The sequence below is a fragment of the Bos taurus genome, chromosome 3, assembly GCF_002263795.3.
Source record: "Bos taurus isolate L1 Dominette 01449 registration number 42190680 breed Hereford chromosome 3, ARS-UCD2.0, whole genome shotgun sequence".
In the NCBI taxonomy this organism is placed as follows: Eukaryota; Metazoa; Chordata; class Mammalia; order Artiodactyla; family Bovidae; genus Bos; species Bos taurus.
The window spans coordinates 111,921,633-111,936,005 of NC_037330.1; the positions used below are offsets into that span (position 1 = coordinate 111,921,633).

The window sequence follows — 14,373 nt, forward strand, 5'->3', positions numbered from 1 at the left end:
AGGGTGCCAGTGCTTTATGACTTCACTCCGATGACCTCACCCTGGCCACGGACTTGATCCTCAGTCTTATAGGCCCAGAAACTGGACCTTTTGTTCCCCAAACAGCTGATGCTTTAGTGAAGACTGAAGTTAACGCTAAGATCCCAATACTTCTGTGTGGCCCAGGTGCTAATCGATCATTGTTTGCAACTGGGATCAACTTTTCTGTTGTGGTTTGAGGGGAGCCCGATCTATTTGTGTGTGTGTGTGTGTGTGTGTGTGTATGCATGCTAAGTCACTTTAGTCATGTCTGACTCTTTGAGACCCTATGGACTGTAGCCTGCCAGGCTCCTGTGCCCATGGAATTCTCTAAAAAAGCATACTGGAATGGATTGCCATGGCCTCCTCCAGGGGATCTTCCTGACCCAGGGATCAAATTCATGTCTCCTGCAGCTCCTGCATTGCAGGTGGATTCTTTACCACTGCACCTCCAGAGAAGCCCACACATTTGTGTACACATCTAGGCCCACATATATTCTTTTGCAAGTTTAGAATCAGTTGGCAGATGAAGAAGACAGACAGATGAGGATTAGCTTCTCAGCTTTATTACTGATGAACCCGTTGGAGAGGAGACCTGAGTAAACTTTGCAGCCAGGGTTGAAGGGGTGAGACAGGGAGGTGGGGGAGAAGAGAGGAGAGCAGGTCAGCCCTTCCTCTAAGACTCACTTGGCAGGTCAGTGATGCCTCCTCATCAGCATAAATGCCAGGGCTGCACGAGAGGAAAGAACTCCATGATCCTGGGGCCAGCAGCATCCTATTACCTGGGAACTTACAGAAATGCACGTTAGGCCCCACTCCCAGAAAAATTGACTCAAACTTTAGGGGTGGGACCCAGCGTTCTGTGTCTGAATGAGGTCTGAGGTGATTCTGATGAAGGCTCAAAGCTGAGAACCACTGGTCTAGTGGGAGCTGTACCACCTGAAAATCTGAGCCCTAGGAAGCAGTGTTCCCCTAGGATGTTTTGCCATCCTCGTCTGCCCTTCCTCCCATCTCTGGGGAAATGAATCATAGGAGAGAACTTTCATAGCTTCCACATTTGGTTTTTAGCTGACAAATCTCCCAGGAGGAGCAGGTGGAGGCTCTTGAAGGGAACGGCTACCCACTCCAGTGTTCTGGCCTGGAGAATTCCACGGACTGTATAGTCCATGGGGTTGCAAAGAGTTGGACACGACTGAGTGACTTTCACTTCACGAAAGGGAGGAGTGCCATGCATTTGGCATGTGCTGGCCTTGCCTCCTTCTCTTGCAGACCTTGGAGGGACCAGCATCTCCACAGTGGGACTTGGTAGACTCCAGAATGACCTAGCCAGAAGTGGAGTGGAAGCAGGAAAGCCTCTTTGACTCCTCTTTGCACTGAGGTTTCACCATAGACTCCTTGCCAAGGCCTGTCCCTCTCCAACCGCATCTGCCCACTCACTCACCCCTCTAGTCATTCTAGCCTCGCTTCTGTCCAATACGCCAAGCCCATTCCTGCCTCAGGACCTTTGCACTTGCTGTCCTTCCCCTTGAATAGCTCTTCCCTAAGACCCTGGCAAACCTGGCTCCTTCTTGTCCTTTATTTTTTTATTTTTAATTAGAAGATAATTGCTTTACATTGTTTTATTGGTTTCTGCTGGGCAGCAACACGAATCGGCCATAATTGTGTGTGTGTGTGTGTGTATAAATATATATGTATATATATATATATATATATCTCCTCTCTCAAACCCAGATGTCATCTTCTCTGAACACCCGTTTAAAGTGCCCGCAACCCCACTTGTCATGATTTATCTCATTATCCTGGGTTATTTTCTTCAGAGCACTTGACACTCTCAAAAAAATGACCTGGTGTGTTTATTTGTTGACTTGTTTACATATTTATGAGAGATCAGGGATGCTGCTGCCTCCCTAGCACTAGAATAGCTCCTGGTATGTCGCTGGCATAAGATGTATGTGAATATTTGCTGAATAAATGAACGAAAATACTCTGGGAGAGAAGGTTCAGAGTGGTGTGATTCAGGCATCCAGATAGCCATGGGCCCAAAGATTCGGTCTCCTTCTTCCTGAGGGCAGAGGGCAGGGCCACCTAAGCCCTGTTGCGAGGGTCTGAGGGGAGTGCGAGCACCCCACAGGCTTTCCACCCGCTTTTCCCCTCCCCCGTATCTTAGACGCAGGCTCCCGCTGCTTCTCCCCCTCTACCCTCCCTCCCTACACTGTCATTCCATTCCAGTCATTAGAAGCCAGCAGATTCACACCCTCCTGCCGGCTTTTTCATAGAGGAATGTTAATAGAGTTAGTTTTCAGCAGGAGTACTGCAAGCCGTTGTCAAAACTCTGACTTGGCCACCCTCATTCACGTAATTAATCACACAGGAAAGCAGAAGAGGGCAGCATGAGGGCTGGGGCCCAGCTCTGCGGGGGCCCTCTTCCCAGAGAAGACCGTGGTGGGCCGCACAGCCACTGCCCACCAAGAGGCCACAAACCAGGCTGGAAAAGAGACGGCCTAACTGGAACCACAACAGAGTGGTGCAAGTCAGGATCTAATTAGCCCGGGGGGCCCTCCTCCCTGTTCAAGAGTTTGGGAACAAAGGAAAAGCAATTAAACAAGTAGGGTGGAGGCTGGAAGGAGAAAGCAGGTTAAAGATGGTTCCTTTTAGAATGCAAGGAGGCTCTCATTTAATGAATACTGTGTTAGTTATCTACTGCCCTGTAGCCAATTACCGCAAACTTGTTGCCTTAAAACAACCCACATTTATTTTGTCATCATTTCTGTGGGTCAGACTCTCCTAATAGCTTAGCTGGGTCCACTGCTTGACATCACACAAGGCCAAGCAAGTTCTCGAGGTGTCAGCCAGGGCTGAGTTCTCCTCTGGAGGCTCACCTGGGGAAGGACACACTTCTCTGTTCATGAGTTTGCTGTAGTAGTTTCTTGAATCTTGATTTTTTTTGCTGGCTGCTGGTCTGTGGCACCTTCAGTTCCTAGAGATTCCCCACAGCCTGTTGCCACATGGGCTTTCCCAGCTTGGCCACTTACTTCATCAAGCCAACTAGGAGGATCTTTAGAGCAAATCAACCCATAGGATAGAATTTTACACACCATGGCACAATCGCAGAAGTCACATCCCATGGCCTCTGCCCTGGTTCTGTTTGTTAAAGGCAAGTCACAGGTTCTGCCCACATTTAATGGGAAGGGATCACACCAGGGTATGAATCCCAGGAGAGGGGAATCATGGAGGAGTAGCCACTCTAAAGGATCCGCCACAGAACCTATTGTGTGCTCAGGACCATGCCAAACGCTTTTGCACGCATTACATCATTTAATTGCTAAAACCGCCTGCAAGGCAGGCATCATCCCCTTTGCACAGATGAGAAATCTGAGACGGGAGGAGGAGAACTTATTTGCCCAAGGTCCTGCCAGTGATTGAAACCACTTGTGTCAGGACACTAAAGCTAGAGGCTAGAGAGTCAGCATCTTTACAGTGAGGAGCAAGGGCCAAGGGAGGGAGGGGAAGAGGCGAGCAAGAAGGTTCTTGCTATGAGGCTTAAGACCAGGAGGAACAATAGCTGTGGATTTCAAGTTGAGAAAGAAGAAAACTGACAGTCTCAACTTTGCCAATGAAGCAGAAGATGAGGGTGTCTCCTGAGAGACTGGAGGCTGGGCTGGAGGGGGAGCAGAGCCAAGTTGGAACAGCAGCTTAGGGAATGGGAAGGGGGGATGGGAGAATTTGCCAGCCTGAGTACAAGTCTGCTGAGGAGGAGAAAGCTGCTTCCTCTGGGCAGACTTCAGCACTTGCCTTGGGAGTGGTCCTCAGTCCCGCCAACCTCAGCTCTTTGTGCAGTCTCTTCTCTCCTGTGTCCAGCCCTCTCATGAAGGCAGGAACTCAGCAGTAGACTGCATTGGGCCTCCTGGTCCCCAGCACAGGGTCTGGCCCAGGCGAGCCCTTCATAAATAATTCGGCCTGATTCCAGACCCTGAATTTCTAAGTCACTCCACCATGTTACTTCTTACCCCCAAAGGGTGAGAAATGACCCAGTTTGAAAAGACTATTCCAAAATATGTATTTTTACTTTTGTTCCCTGAGGAAAAGTTTAAACAGCAACAGGTTACAAAGATACGAATCCCTCGTGGAATAAGGGTGAGAGGTGGGATTAGGGAAGTCTGTTGCGTGCAGAACCTGGTGACAAAAGAAGCAGTTTTGCATTCTTTCCTAGTCTCCTTGCTGTCAGAAGTCAAGGACCATTTCAAAACATCCCATATCAGTGTGTTGTCGCCTGGAAAATACAGTTAGAGTAGACACAGTGCGATCCCATTTGTATCAAAGGACCAGTCTTGACTCATTAGAATGAGTGGCAGAAAACCTAACTCATACCATCTTAGATAAAAACTAAAACATGTGGGCTTATCTTCACTCAAAAGTCCAAGAAGCCAAAGGGACTAACCTTTTGGCCTGAGAATGAGGCAAATGACTGCCTACAGCCCCCAGGACAGCATCCTCCCCTAGGACTCCTTATACAAGTCCTGAGATCCACTCTGATTGGACAACTCGGCTCATGTGCCCACCAGTGAGCCAATCACTGTGTCCAGGGGGAATCCATCTGATCCAGTCTTGATCAGGATGGAGGTGGTGTGCTGTGAGCAGGAGGAAAAGAAATGGGTTCTGAGTGGTCATAAAGGCAACACATGTCCACCCTGTGGGTTATGCTTGCGTCCACAGAAGATTCACTGGGTAGATGCCCACCAAAATGTCGAGAAAAGGGTTTTCTTCAGCTTATAGTACTCAGACAGAGTCAAATAACCTATTTTTGTAAAATCAACCTCAAGCTTAACCCTAGTGAATAGAATGGGGACCACCCCTGAGGTCTCATCCCGGCCCACAAATAGTATCTAAGACTTGTTAGAGGACCAGTTCTGGAATCCCTGCAGACACTGATTCCCCTAAGGCCCGCCTAAACTCCAGTTTCCCAGCCTCTGCTAGGGCCTGAATTGGAAACCTGGCCTGGACTCCAGGCCCTTTGCCCTCCCCAGGAGGGCAGCAGGTCTGGCCATTGGGCACTGCACTCTGTGAGCTGGATCTTCCACCCCAGAGAACCGCTTGGGACCATATGCTCCCACCCCTAGGACTCCCAGCTTCTTTACACCTGGAGACTCCCACACCCCACCCCACCTGCACAAGTCAAGCACAGTAAACACTGGCCACACACCTCTTCAGACACTGTAGCTTCTTCTCCCAAAGTCAGCCCCTCCCAGGATCAGTTCCCAAACCCCAATCTCGACTCCACCTTGCCACTCACTTGTTTCCCAAAGTGGCAGCCATGGCCACTCTAATGCCATACACAAGACCAGAGACAGGAATACCACGGAATGGCCCTTTATTTCTAGTTGGATCCATCAGTTGTATCTGACTCAGCTTGCTCGAACTCTCTGCACTGGTTTGTAGCTGACTCTTGCAAGCATGTCTTCCGGGCGTTGAATTGATTACGGTAGACACTGAGTTCCTCTCGGTATTTAGCTCTCAGGAGAGCTGCCCTTTGTTCGTAGGGCTGCTTGTCCACATCCGTCTTTGCAGACCACATCTTCCCTGAGGCCTTGGCCACCTGCACCACCGACCAGCTTGGATTCTCACTCTTGAGCTGGGCATAATGGTCTTGGCAGAAGAGTAGGAAGGATGATGGAGGCCGTCTGGGTGCGTGGGGGTCCCGCTTTCTCCTTTTCTTCCTCCTGCCGAAGTAATTCATCATCTCTTCTTGGTATCGGGCTTTGTCGAGCTTGGCCAGGGCTTCATATTTGGCCTTTTCGTGCTTTGAGATGGATCTCCATTTTTCCGAACACTTTCTAGAAAACTCTTTAAAGCCAAGGTAGGTATTGGGCTGCTGCTCCTTGAACTTGTTTCTGTAATTCAGCAAAAAGTGGATGTAAGAAGAGACATTTGCCTTAGGCTTTAGCTGGTCTCTTTTCCCCATGTTCATAAATTCATTTTCTTTTCTGGACCCAGTAATTTGGACAGCAGAGACCTTTGTCCCCCACACTCCAGAAGCAATTAGTAGATGCTCTGCTGGCGGTGAAATTTTCTGTCTGTCTGAGCTGTAGGCAAGGGTCAGCCTTTTCAGTGGTGGTGGCATTGTTGGGTCAGAGGGGACTGTGACGTCACTCACAGGCCAGCCACTCCAGGCCAGTGCTGGAGGCATTTGCATATAGGTGCTCTTATTGGTTGGCTACTTGGAGGTCAAATTTGCTCCCCATGGAAGATGATGGGTTATCCAGGGAAGGCTCTAGAGCAGCCGTGCCCCCTGCAGTCTTTCTCCCTGGCTTCCTGGAGGCAGCGTGCTGGGCTCAGGTGGGGAGCTCTCCATCCTTTGGATGCAGTAACGAGCCACAGGATCTGCCTTCCTCACCGCACAATTGTCAAGATGCCTTCTCAGCCTTTCCAAAGACAGCCTGGAAATAATGAACATGAGGAAGTGGATGGCTCCAGAGCTGTCATGATGAAATGTGAAGCCTTTCCGTTTGCCTTGAACAGGGGCAGCTCCTACTATACAAAGAGTTTAGTAGTAACTCTAAAAATAATCAAGTATGACAGCTGTGACTCGCTTCCTGTCAGGACAAAGTTATCTAATATAAAACCCAAGCGCTTGGCCTCTAAGTCTGAACTCTTCGTTTCTCTGAAATGAATTGGGTGGGGATGAGGGTGGGGATTGGGGAAGAAGGGAGGAGACCCTTAAGGTTGTACTAATATTACACCAGAGCCCATGAAAATGAGATAGAACATCCTTGGCCTAACAGGAGGCCCCCTGTTCTCATCCCAGAGGTCCCCGTTTCTTGGGGTTAGAGCGCAAAGCTCTAGCAACTATACTCAAACTAGTCGGCTTCGGGCTTTTGGGGGGAAAAGCTGCAAATATTTTAATAGTCTTCCAACTGGAGGGAAAAGAAACGAAGAGTACCATTTCCTGACCTTTGGACACTGTGGGGTGCTTCCTTGAATGGTCTTGGAGTTGCTATAACTCAGGGGTTGTTGATAGAACCAAGTTTACCAGGCTAGAACACCGAGCCTCATTAGCGTAAACATTAACATATTTAAGGTAGAACAGCCACTAACTGGTTGGAGTCTGGATTTGATCCGATTAGCCCGACTCAAGCCTGTGCTGCATCCCGCCTGCACAGATACTGCAGCCTTGGTGGCCTGGAGTCTGAGTGCCTGGCCTCAGCAGCTGAGCCTAACAAACTCGCCTCAGACTAGACCACCACATTTTTTAAAATTATTTCTATTTATTTATTTGACTGTGTCGGGTCTTAGTTGAAGCATGTGGGCTTTCTCTAGTTGTGGTGTGTGGGCTCAGTTGCCCTACAACATGTGGGATCTTAGTCCCCTGGCCAGGGATTGAACCTGAGTCCCCTGCATTAGAAGGCAGATTCTTAACCACTGGACCATTAGGGAGGTGCCTAGAGCACATTGTGAATTTTTGCCAAGACTTTTGCCAAGACTGATTGCAAGTTCCATCTTATATAAAATTGACTAGAGTCTTCAAGCCTAATTCCTAGCCCCAAATTGCAACACGGTAGTTGGGCTACTTCAGCCAGTCCCTTCCCAAGCCTGTGATGTCTTATCTGTGGGATCAACGATGTGCAATCAATGTTCTACTGGCCAGGCAACACCCTCCCAGTGACTTGCTGTAAGTTTGTGGCTGGAGTGGGAGGGCTGTAGGATATCAGATGCCAGCCCCAGCAATCCAGGCCAGCGACGGGGGCAGAAAGGTCTGGCCTGTGGGAACTGGTTACTCTGGGGACACTTCTTAGCCTAGGGAGCTTTTTTCCCCACTCTGGTTCCTTCTCCCAAGGCTAGAGGTTGGCTCATCTGCTTGCTGGACTTGAGTGGATGGGTTGTGAGGAAGAACTTGTCTAATGTGCATACATGTTCATCAGGTTCAGCTCAGATGCACAAAAGACCCCAGCACCTTATCTGTGTCTCCGTTCACAACCTTCCACCCTCCCCCCCAACTCAGGATGATAAGATCTAGAAACATCAGCCCCATGATAACCATCTGCCAGAGCCTAGCAGATCTAGGAAGAGAAGAGAGTATGGCCTTTGGTGGTGGGGCCACACTCCCAACTTGGCAGGGTGAAGCAGGGGACTCCTTCATCTGGTGGAGCTGCAGGAAGAATAAATGCACCTGACTTTCTCAACTGATGCCTTGTGCACAGGTATCTGAGGTTTGTTCCTTTCCATCTTTCATGCCTGCTGCTTGTTCTGGGAAGCTGACCCATATGGACCATATCAGTGGCTCCTGTGCCCTCTGGCTTCCATTTCAGTTTGGCCAGTGGGGACCCTGACAGGAGATCACGGAGGGAGGGATCTGGCTCCTTCCCTGCAAGGTTGCCTGGAGCTGTCTCCTCATCTCTGGACTGCAAGTCCTGACTCCTCTTAAGCATCCTCTCTAAATGACTCTGTCCTTCCAGCTTCCCTGTCCTGTCCCCTCCAGCTGAGGGGGTAAGAGCTCTACCTTTACTAGCCTCTGAGGCCTCTGCTCTCCCCTGTGGCTTTCTAACACCTTGCCTTTCCCTTGGTAAATAGCCGCTTTGTTAAACACTCCTCAAATTATCCTAATTTGAGTGGCCATCTGTTGCCTGCTGGGACCCTGACCTGTATGCCATGTTTCTAACCTCCCACATGGACAGCAAACAGCCATGGAGGTGGAGAAATAAAGCAAGTGTGGGCATCCCTCCAAAGTAGAAGGGTGTCGAGCTTCTGGAGGCCTGTGTGCTGGGTGGTACCATGGTGGAGAAGGGCCTGCAGGGGCTGCTGTGCCAGCCAGGAGCAGGCAGGACAAGGCCACATGGCTTAGGAAGAAGTGTCTAATGTCCTCTGTATTATGAGATGACCTCCAGACAGGGGCGCTGCTCTGGAGGCCAGGTAGTGAATACTGCAGGCTTATGGACCACACATTTTCTGTTGCAAGTTAGTTTTCAGCTCTGCCATCATAGCTCAGAAGGAGCCAGAGACCACACCCAAACAAATGAGTGGCTGTGCCCAGATAAAAATCACAAACACAGGCAGTGTGGGCTGAGGGTCATAAGCCTGACCACCCCAGTCTAGAGATGTGAGTTCAGCATTTGCAAACTTTTGGATTGCAGTCTACAATAGGAAATGTATTCTATAAGTAAGAAAGCGTTAGTCGCTCAGTCGTACACGACTCTTTGCGACCCCATGGACTGCAGCCCACCAGGCTCCTCTGTCCATGAGATTTTCCAGGCAAGGATACCGGAGTGGGTTGCCATTTCCTTCTCCAGGGGATCTTCCCAACCCAGGGATCAAACCCGGGTCTCCTACACTATAGGCAGATTCTTTGCCGACTGAGCTACCAGGGAAGCCCAGTGTATTCTGTACCATGACCCACTTATGTACATGCTTTCAGTGCCACTAGCGGGTGCTCTGTTCTAAGAACATCACCTGCATCATCTCATTTCATCCTTGTGACCACCCTGTGTGGGAGGTGGGGGTAGGGGTGCTATTTTTGCCCCCATTATAAAGTCTCTGAGCACATAAAGTTTTCAGAAAAAAAAAAGTTTTATGAAAATAAACTTGTTATGTGTGTGATGTACTCTTTTCTTTTCCATTCTATACTCTTTTAATCTGCTGTACTTTATTTTCTTTTTTAAAATGCACCCCTGGGACTTCCCTGGCCGTCAGGCGGTTAAGACATTGTGCCTTCCGACGCAGGGCACACAGCTTTGATCCCTGGTCAGGAGTTAAGATCCTGCATGCTACGTGGCCTGGCCAAAAATAAATAAATACAAATAAAACGCACCCCACAGTCTGATCTTGTGAATGGGTCACAATCCAGGGATAGATTTGAAAAACACTTGTCTATGTAGGCTGGGATGGAGCCCCCACCTCAGAGGTTGTGAGAGCCTCTTCACTCAGCAGTGATAACATGAAGTGGAAAGAGCATGGCCTCTGGAGCCAGACAGACACTGAGCTCCAATGCGAGCTTTGCCACGTAGTAGCTGGGGGACTTTTGGCAAGTCTGGCTTGTTACAGTCTTGGCTGGATGTGGAGTGAAATGATCAAGGTGAGGATTAATTGAAAGGATGGGAGTAAAGCGCCTGACACTGCCCCTCCCCTGCAGTGTGGGCAGGACTTGGGACTCACTTCTAATGAGTAGAGTATGGAGAGGGACAGGTGACATCTCTATAGTGGAGGAAGGGGGCAGATGCTACAGCAACCAAGGAATCCACCTGAAGGCCATTGGTAATAGACCAACTGATATGACACCCGCCTTCTACAATGTGATGATAAAAACATCTCACCCAGTGGTATTCTTCCCCCAAATCCATAATCCTGGTGTAATCAGGAGAAAATATCAGACCAAGCCAAATTAAACGCCAGCCTGCAACCCACTCCAGTGTTCTTGCCTGGAGAATCCCAGGGACGGGGGAGCCTGGTGGGCTGCCGTCTATGGGGTCGCACAGAGTCGGACACGACTGAGGCGACTTAGCAGCAGCAGCAGCAGCAGCTGCAAAATACTTGATCAGTACAAAAGTGTCAAAGTCTTGAGAAAACAAGGAAAGCTTGAGAAACTGACAGCCTAGAGAAGATTCTGTAGATGTGATGACTCCATGCCCAAGAAATACTGGACTGGATCCTGGAGCAAAAGGAGGCCTTAGTGGGAAACCTGGGGGAAATGAGAATGAAGTCTTCCACTGACCCAATAGCACTACACCAAGGTGGTTTTGCCACATGGCCCATGGTTTTATGTAAGATGCTAATGTTAGGGGAAGCTGGGGGAGGGGTGTACAGGAAATTTCTGTATTGTCTTTGCTATTCTGTTCTCATTTCAAAATAAGTTGTTTTTCATCTCCCCAGCTGATAGGAATATGTACCCAGGGTTGAGGCACCCTGTTCTTAATCCTTCTCCGGGAATCCTAGGGGCACATTTTACCCTCACTTGCAGCAGTTGTATGCTCCTGGCAGACCTTCTCATCACAGCGTTTCTCAAATTTGGGGGCAAGCATCAACTTTGGGGAACTTTAAAAATCCCAGGTCACAACAAGAGCAACCCGAAAAAGTAGTTGGCAGAGGCACGTGGTAACTGCCGTGATGCGCTCTCCTGCCTCCCCTGCTGCGGTTCCTCCTGGGGGGTGGGGATCGTCGCTGCTCTTGCCCTCTGAGCAAGGCACCTGTGGCACGTGGAAAGCTGGCTCCACAAAGAGGTCCATGTCCCAAGCCCCAAAGCCTGTGAATACATTACCTTACATGGCAAAGGGAACTTCGCAGATATGATTATGTTAAGGATTTGGGGATGGGAAGATTATCCTGGATTATCCGCGTGGGCCTGATGTAATCACATGGGTCCTTGTAAGAGGAAAGCAGGAGTTTCAGAGTTAGAGACTGAGATGTGATAACAGACGTAGAGGGTCAGAGAGACTTGAAGAGGCCACACTGGTGGCTTTGAAGGTATGGAAAGAGACCGCAGGGGGAGAAACGAAGGTGACTTACTAAAAGTTGGCAAAGGCAAGCCAACAGATCTCACCTCTAAAGCCTCCGGAGAGAGTGCAACCCCACAGACACCTTGACCTTGGCACGGTGATGCCCACTTTGACTTCCAGAATCGTCAGAAAATAAATCTGTGTTGCTTCAAGCCACTGAATCTGCAGTGATTTGTGAAAGCTGCACTAGAAAATGAACACGGTTATCTTTCGCATCCAGCTAGTGGTCTGTAACTATCCTTGTGCTATCCTAACCCCCGCTTGTGTTAATAAAGATGAGAAATTTATGCCACTGCTGATTGGATTAGTTGAGGGAGCAAGGAGCGTGATCTACTCAATTTTACACACTTCTTCACTCACTGGCTGACTCATTAAGTCACTAATTCACTCATTGGCTTACCAGTTAATTCACGCTTACCGTCTTTCAGTTCATTCACTCACCACTCATGTGCACACACATGCATGCACACACACACACACACACACACACCCTCAATGAGTAGCTGTGAGTTGCTGGAGCAGTGTGACTGCTGCTTTCCCGGCCGTTAATAAGCAGTGTTTGAGGGATGGATATGTTTCAGGAAGGAAGGTGGTGGTAGAGAAGCATCTGCCACTTCCTGGAAGCCAGATGGGTGAAGGAGGCAAGGTCATAGGTAGATCTAGGCTCTTTGGTGCTGACCTTATGCCAAGAAATGTTACTCAATCAGATGTGACTGTGATAGTTCAATAAAAATGATGATAATGCTTTAGGTAGATCAGCTCCAAAAGCCTACAGAGAGATTATGCACATGCAGACTTCATAATGCTGATTTCTTAGATTGATACATGGATCGTAGTTATGTAAGATGCTAATATTAGGGGAAGCTGGGGGAGGGGTGTACAGGAAATTTCTGTACTGTCTTTGCAACTATTCACATTTCACAGCAGTGAGCGGAAGAGTCAGTTCTCACACTCAGGTTTGTTTGAAGTCTGTGTGTTTAGCCTCTGATGGTGGTCTAGGAACTTCCTTGAGGCCAGGGAGAAGGCGGAGCTGGGAAGGAACAAGGCCAAGTATTGCAGGAGGAGGGCAGGTGGAAAGAGAAGGTGTCTACATTCAGCACTTACGGGGCTCAGGGAGACTTTTCCCGTCAGGTGGATCCTTGTTGCAGACACATCTGGTGAAGTTGTCCCCAGGTCATAGGATGCCCTGAGTCCAGCAGGTGGACTGACCTAGATGGCTGAACCCACCAGGATCTGCAGGTACACACAGAGCCTGGGTCCACTTCCCTGGGCCGAGGCTGGCCAAAGCCAAGTACGGGGTCAGCATCCAGCCCAGGGGACTATGTGGACAGGAAATGGGACAGATGATCAGGTGTAAGAATAGGGTCAGCGTGGTAGGGGGCAGGCGTACCTGTCCGCCTTTGGCAGGATGCAGCAAAGGGGAAGGCGATGAGATCTAGAACAAGACCAAGTTTGGGGAGTTAGTCCCCCAGCCAGCTGTGGGTACCTCTCGCTGGCAGAAGCCCTTCCTGACACCCAGAGGAAGAAGCCTGGCCCCTGATGTTTCCATCCAAGCCCCTGCCTCTTTCAGCCACAGTGCCTAGCTCCCTTCTTTCAAGCACACTCCTTCTTTGGGAGAGTGGTCCCCAAAATCAGTCCTGGGGGTTCCAGCAGGAGCCCATGCCCGGGGCCCCAGGAGTGGGCACAACCCCAGCTAGACTACTCAGAGGCTCTCAGTGAGCTGGTTCTAACTGGACCCAAGGGAAGAGATCATCTCTCTGGAGGTGAAGCTAGGAGGGTAAATCAGGGAGCTGGTAACTGTGGCCATAGTCCCAGCCTCCAGTCTGCCATCTGCAACAGAGTGGAAGAAGCTGGCAAACAGCACAGCAGAGATGGGCCCAGAAAGACAGGCCTGTGGCATCTGAGTCATTGGATCTAGTCATCCCTGGAGCCAGCTACAGTGTGACGACAGCAGCCGATAATTTCTTCTCTGCCCCACTCTGATTTGGTCTGGGCTTCGGCCACTTGAAACCATGAATATAAGGCATTAGCTTAGGTGTGATGGGGGCAAGTGATATAATCCAGGAACCCTTCCCTCCCCCATTTCCAAGTCTTCCTTCCTGTCTCCTTCCTCTCCCCACTGCTTGTGTCTGCTCTACATAATGGCCGGGTCTCTGGTTTGTTGTTCAGAGAGTATATGGACAGCGTTGGCACATCTTGGCCCCTCCATCAGCATGAATGTTCTTGAGCACTTAGTGTGTGCCACATCCGGTACTGAGAGCTTGTAAGCCCATTATCTCACGTAAACCACCTAGAGTTCTATGAGTAGGGTGCTGTTATCCATATTAAATACATGGGGAGACTGAGACGCAAAGCAGGTCAGTTCCTTGCCCGGAGTTAGACAGCTGGGAAGTGTAGAGCTGAGACTTGAACCCAGTAAGTGCTTTCCGGGGCCCACATGCTTAACTCTGCCCCAAACTGCGCTGGATTCAGTAAATGTTAGTTCCTTTGCCCACAAGTCTGCCTTGCTGCACGGAGCTATGACCCGGCCATGAATGATGGTTGCTGTGTCTTGGAGGCTCAGCAGGAGTTTATGAGTGTTGCCTTGAATCGCCGCAGTCGCACTGTAAAATGCACCCTGGGGAAAGAGAGGCTCAGAGAGGGAAAGCAACCTCCTCTAGGTCACAGAGCCCATGGATGTGGTGGCAGGATCAGAATCTAGCTCATCTGACTCTAGGATAGCTTCCTTGCTGACCTTCGAATCGCAATCCCCAGGACAGTTTAGCCCACCTATTCTCCAGCCACCTGGGAGACTCAGTCCCTCAGCTATGGCTTCAGAGCTGCTAAACCATCAGGCAGGGCTGGCTAGCTGCCTCGTGGAGGAGGAGAAGGAGCG

At 49.7% G+C, this 14,373-nt stretch overlaps 2 protein-coding genes across 2 annotated transcripts in view; one reads left to right on the forward strand and one right to left on the reverse strand.

Moving 5' to 3' along the window:
* Positions 1-14,373, forward strand: part of CSMD2 (CUB and Sushi multiple domains 2) — a 689,877-nt gene that overhangs the window by 317,705 nt on the left and 357,799 nt on the right. The gene's annotated exons all lie outside the window — the stretch shown is intronic.
* Positions 5,370-5,977, reverse strand: HMGB4 (high mobility group box 4). Its single transcript, NM_001040562.3, has one exon. The coding sequence runs from the start codon at positions 5,975-5,977 to the stop codon at positions 5,393-5,395; it is 585 nt and encodes a 194-aa protein (NP_001035652.1). The 3' UTR covers positions 5,370-5,392.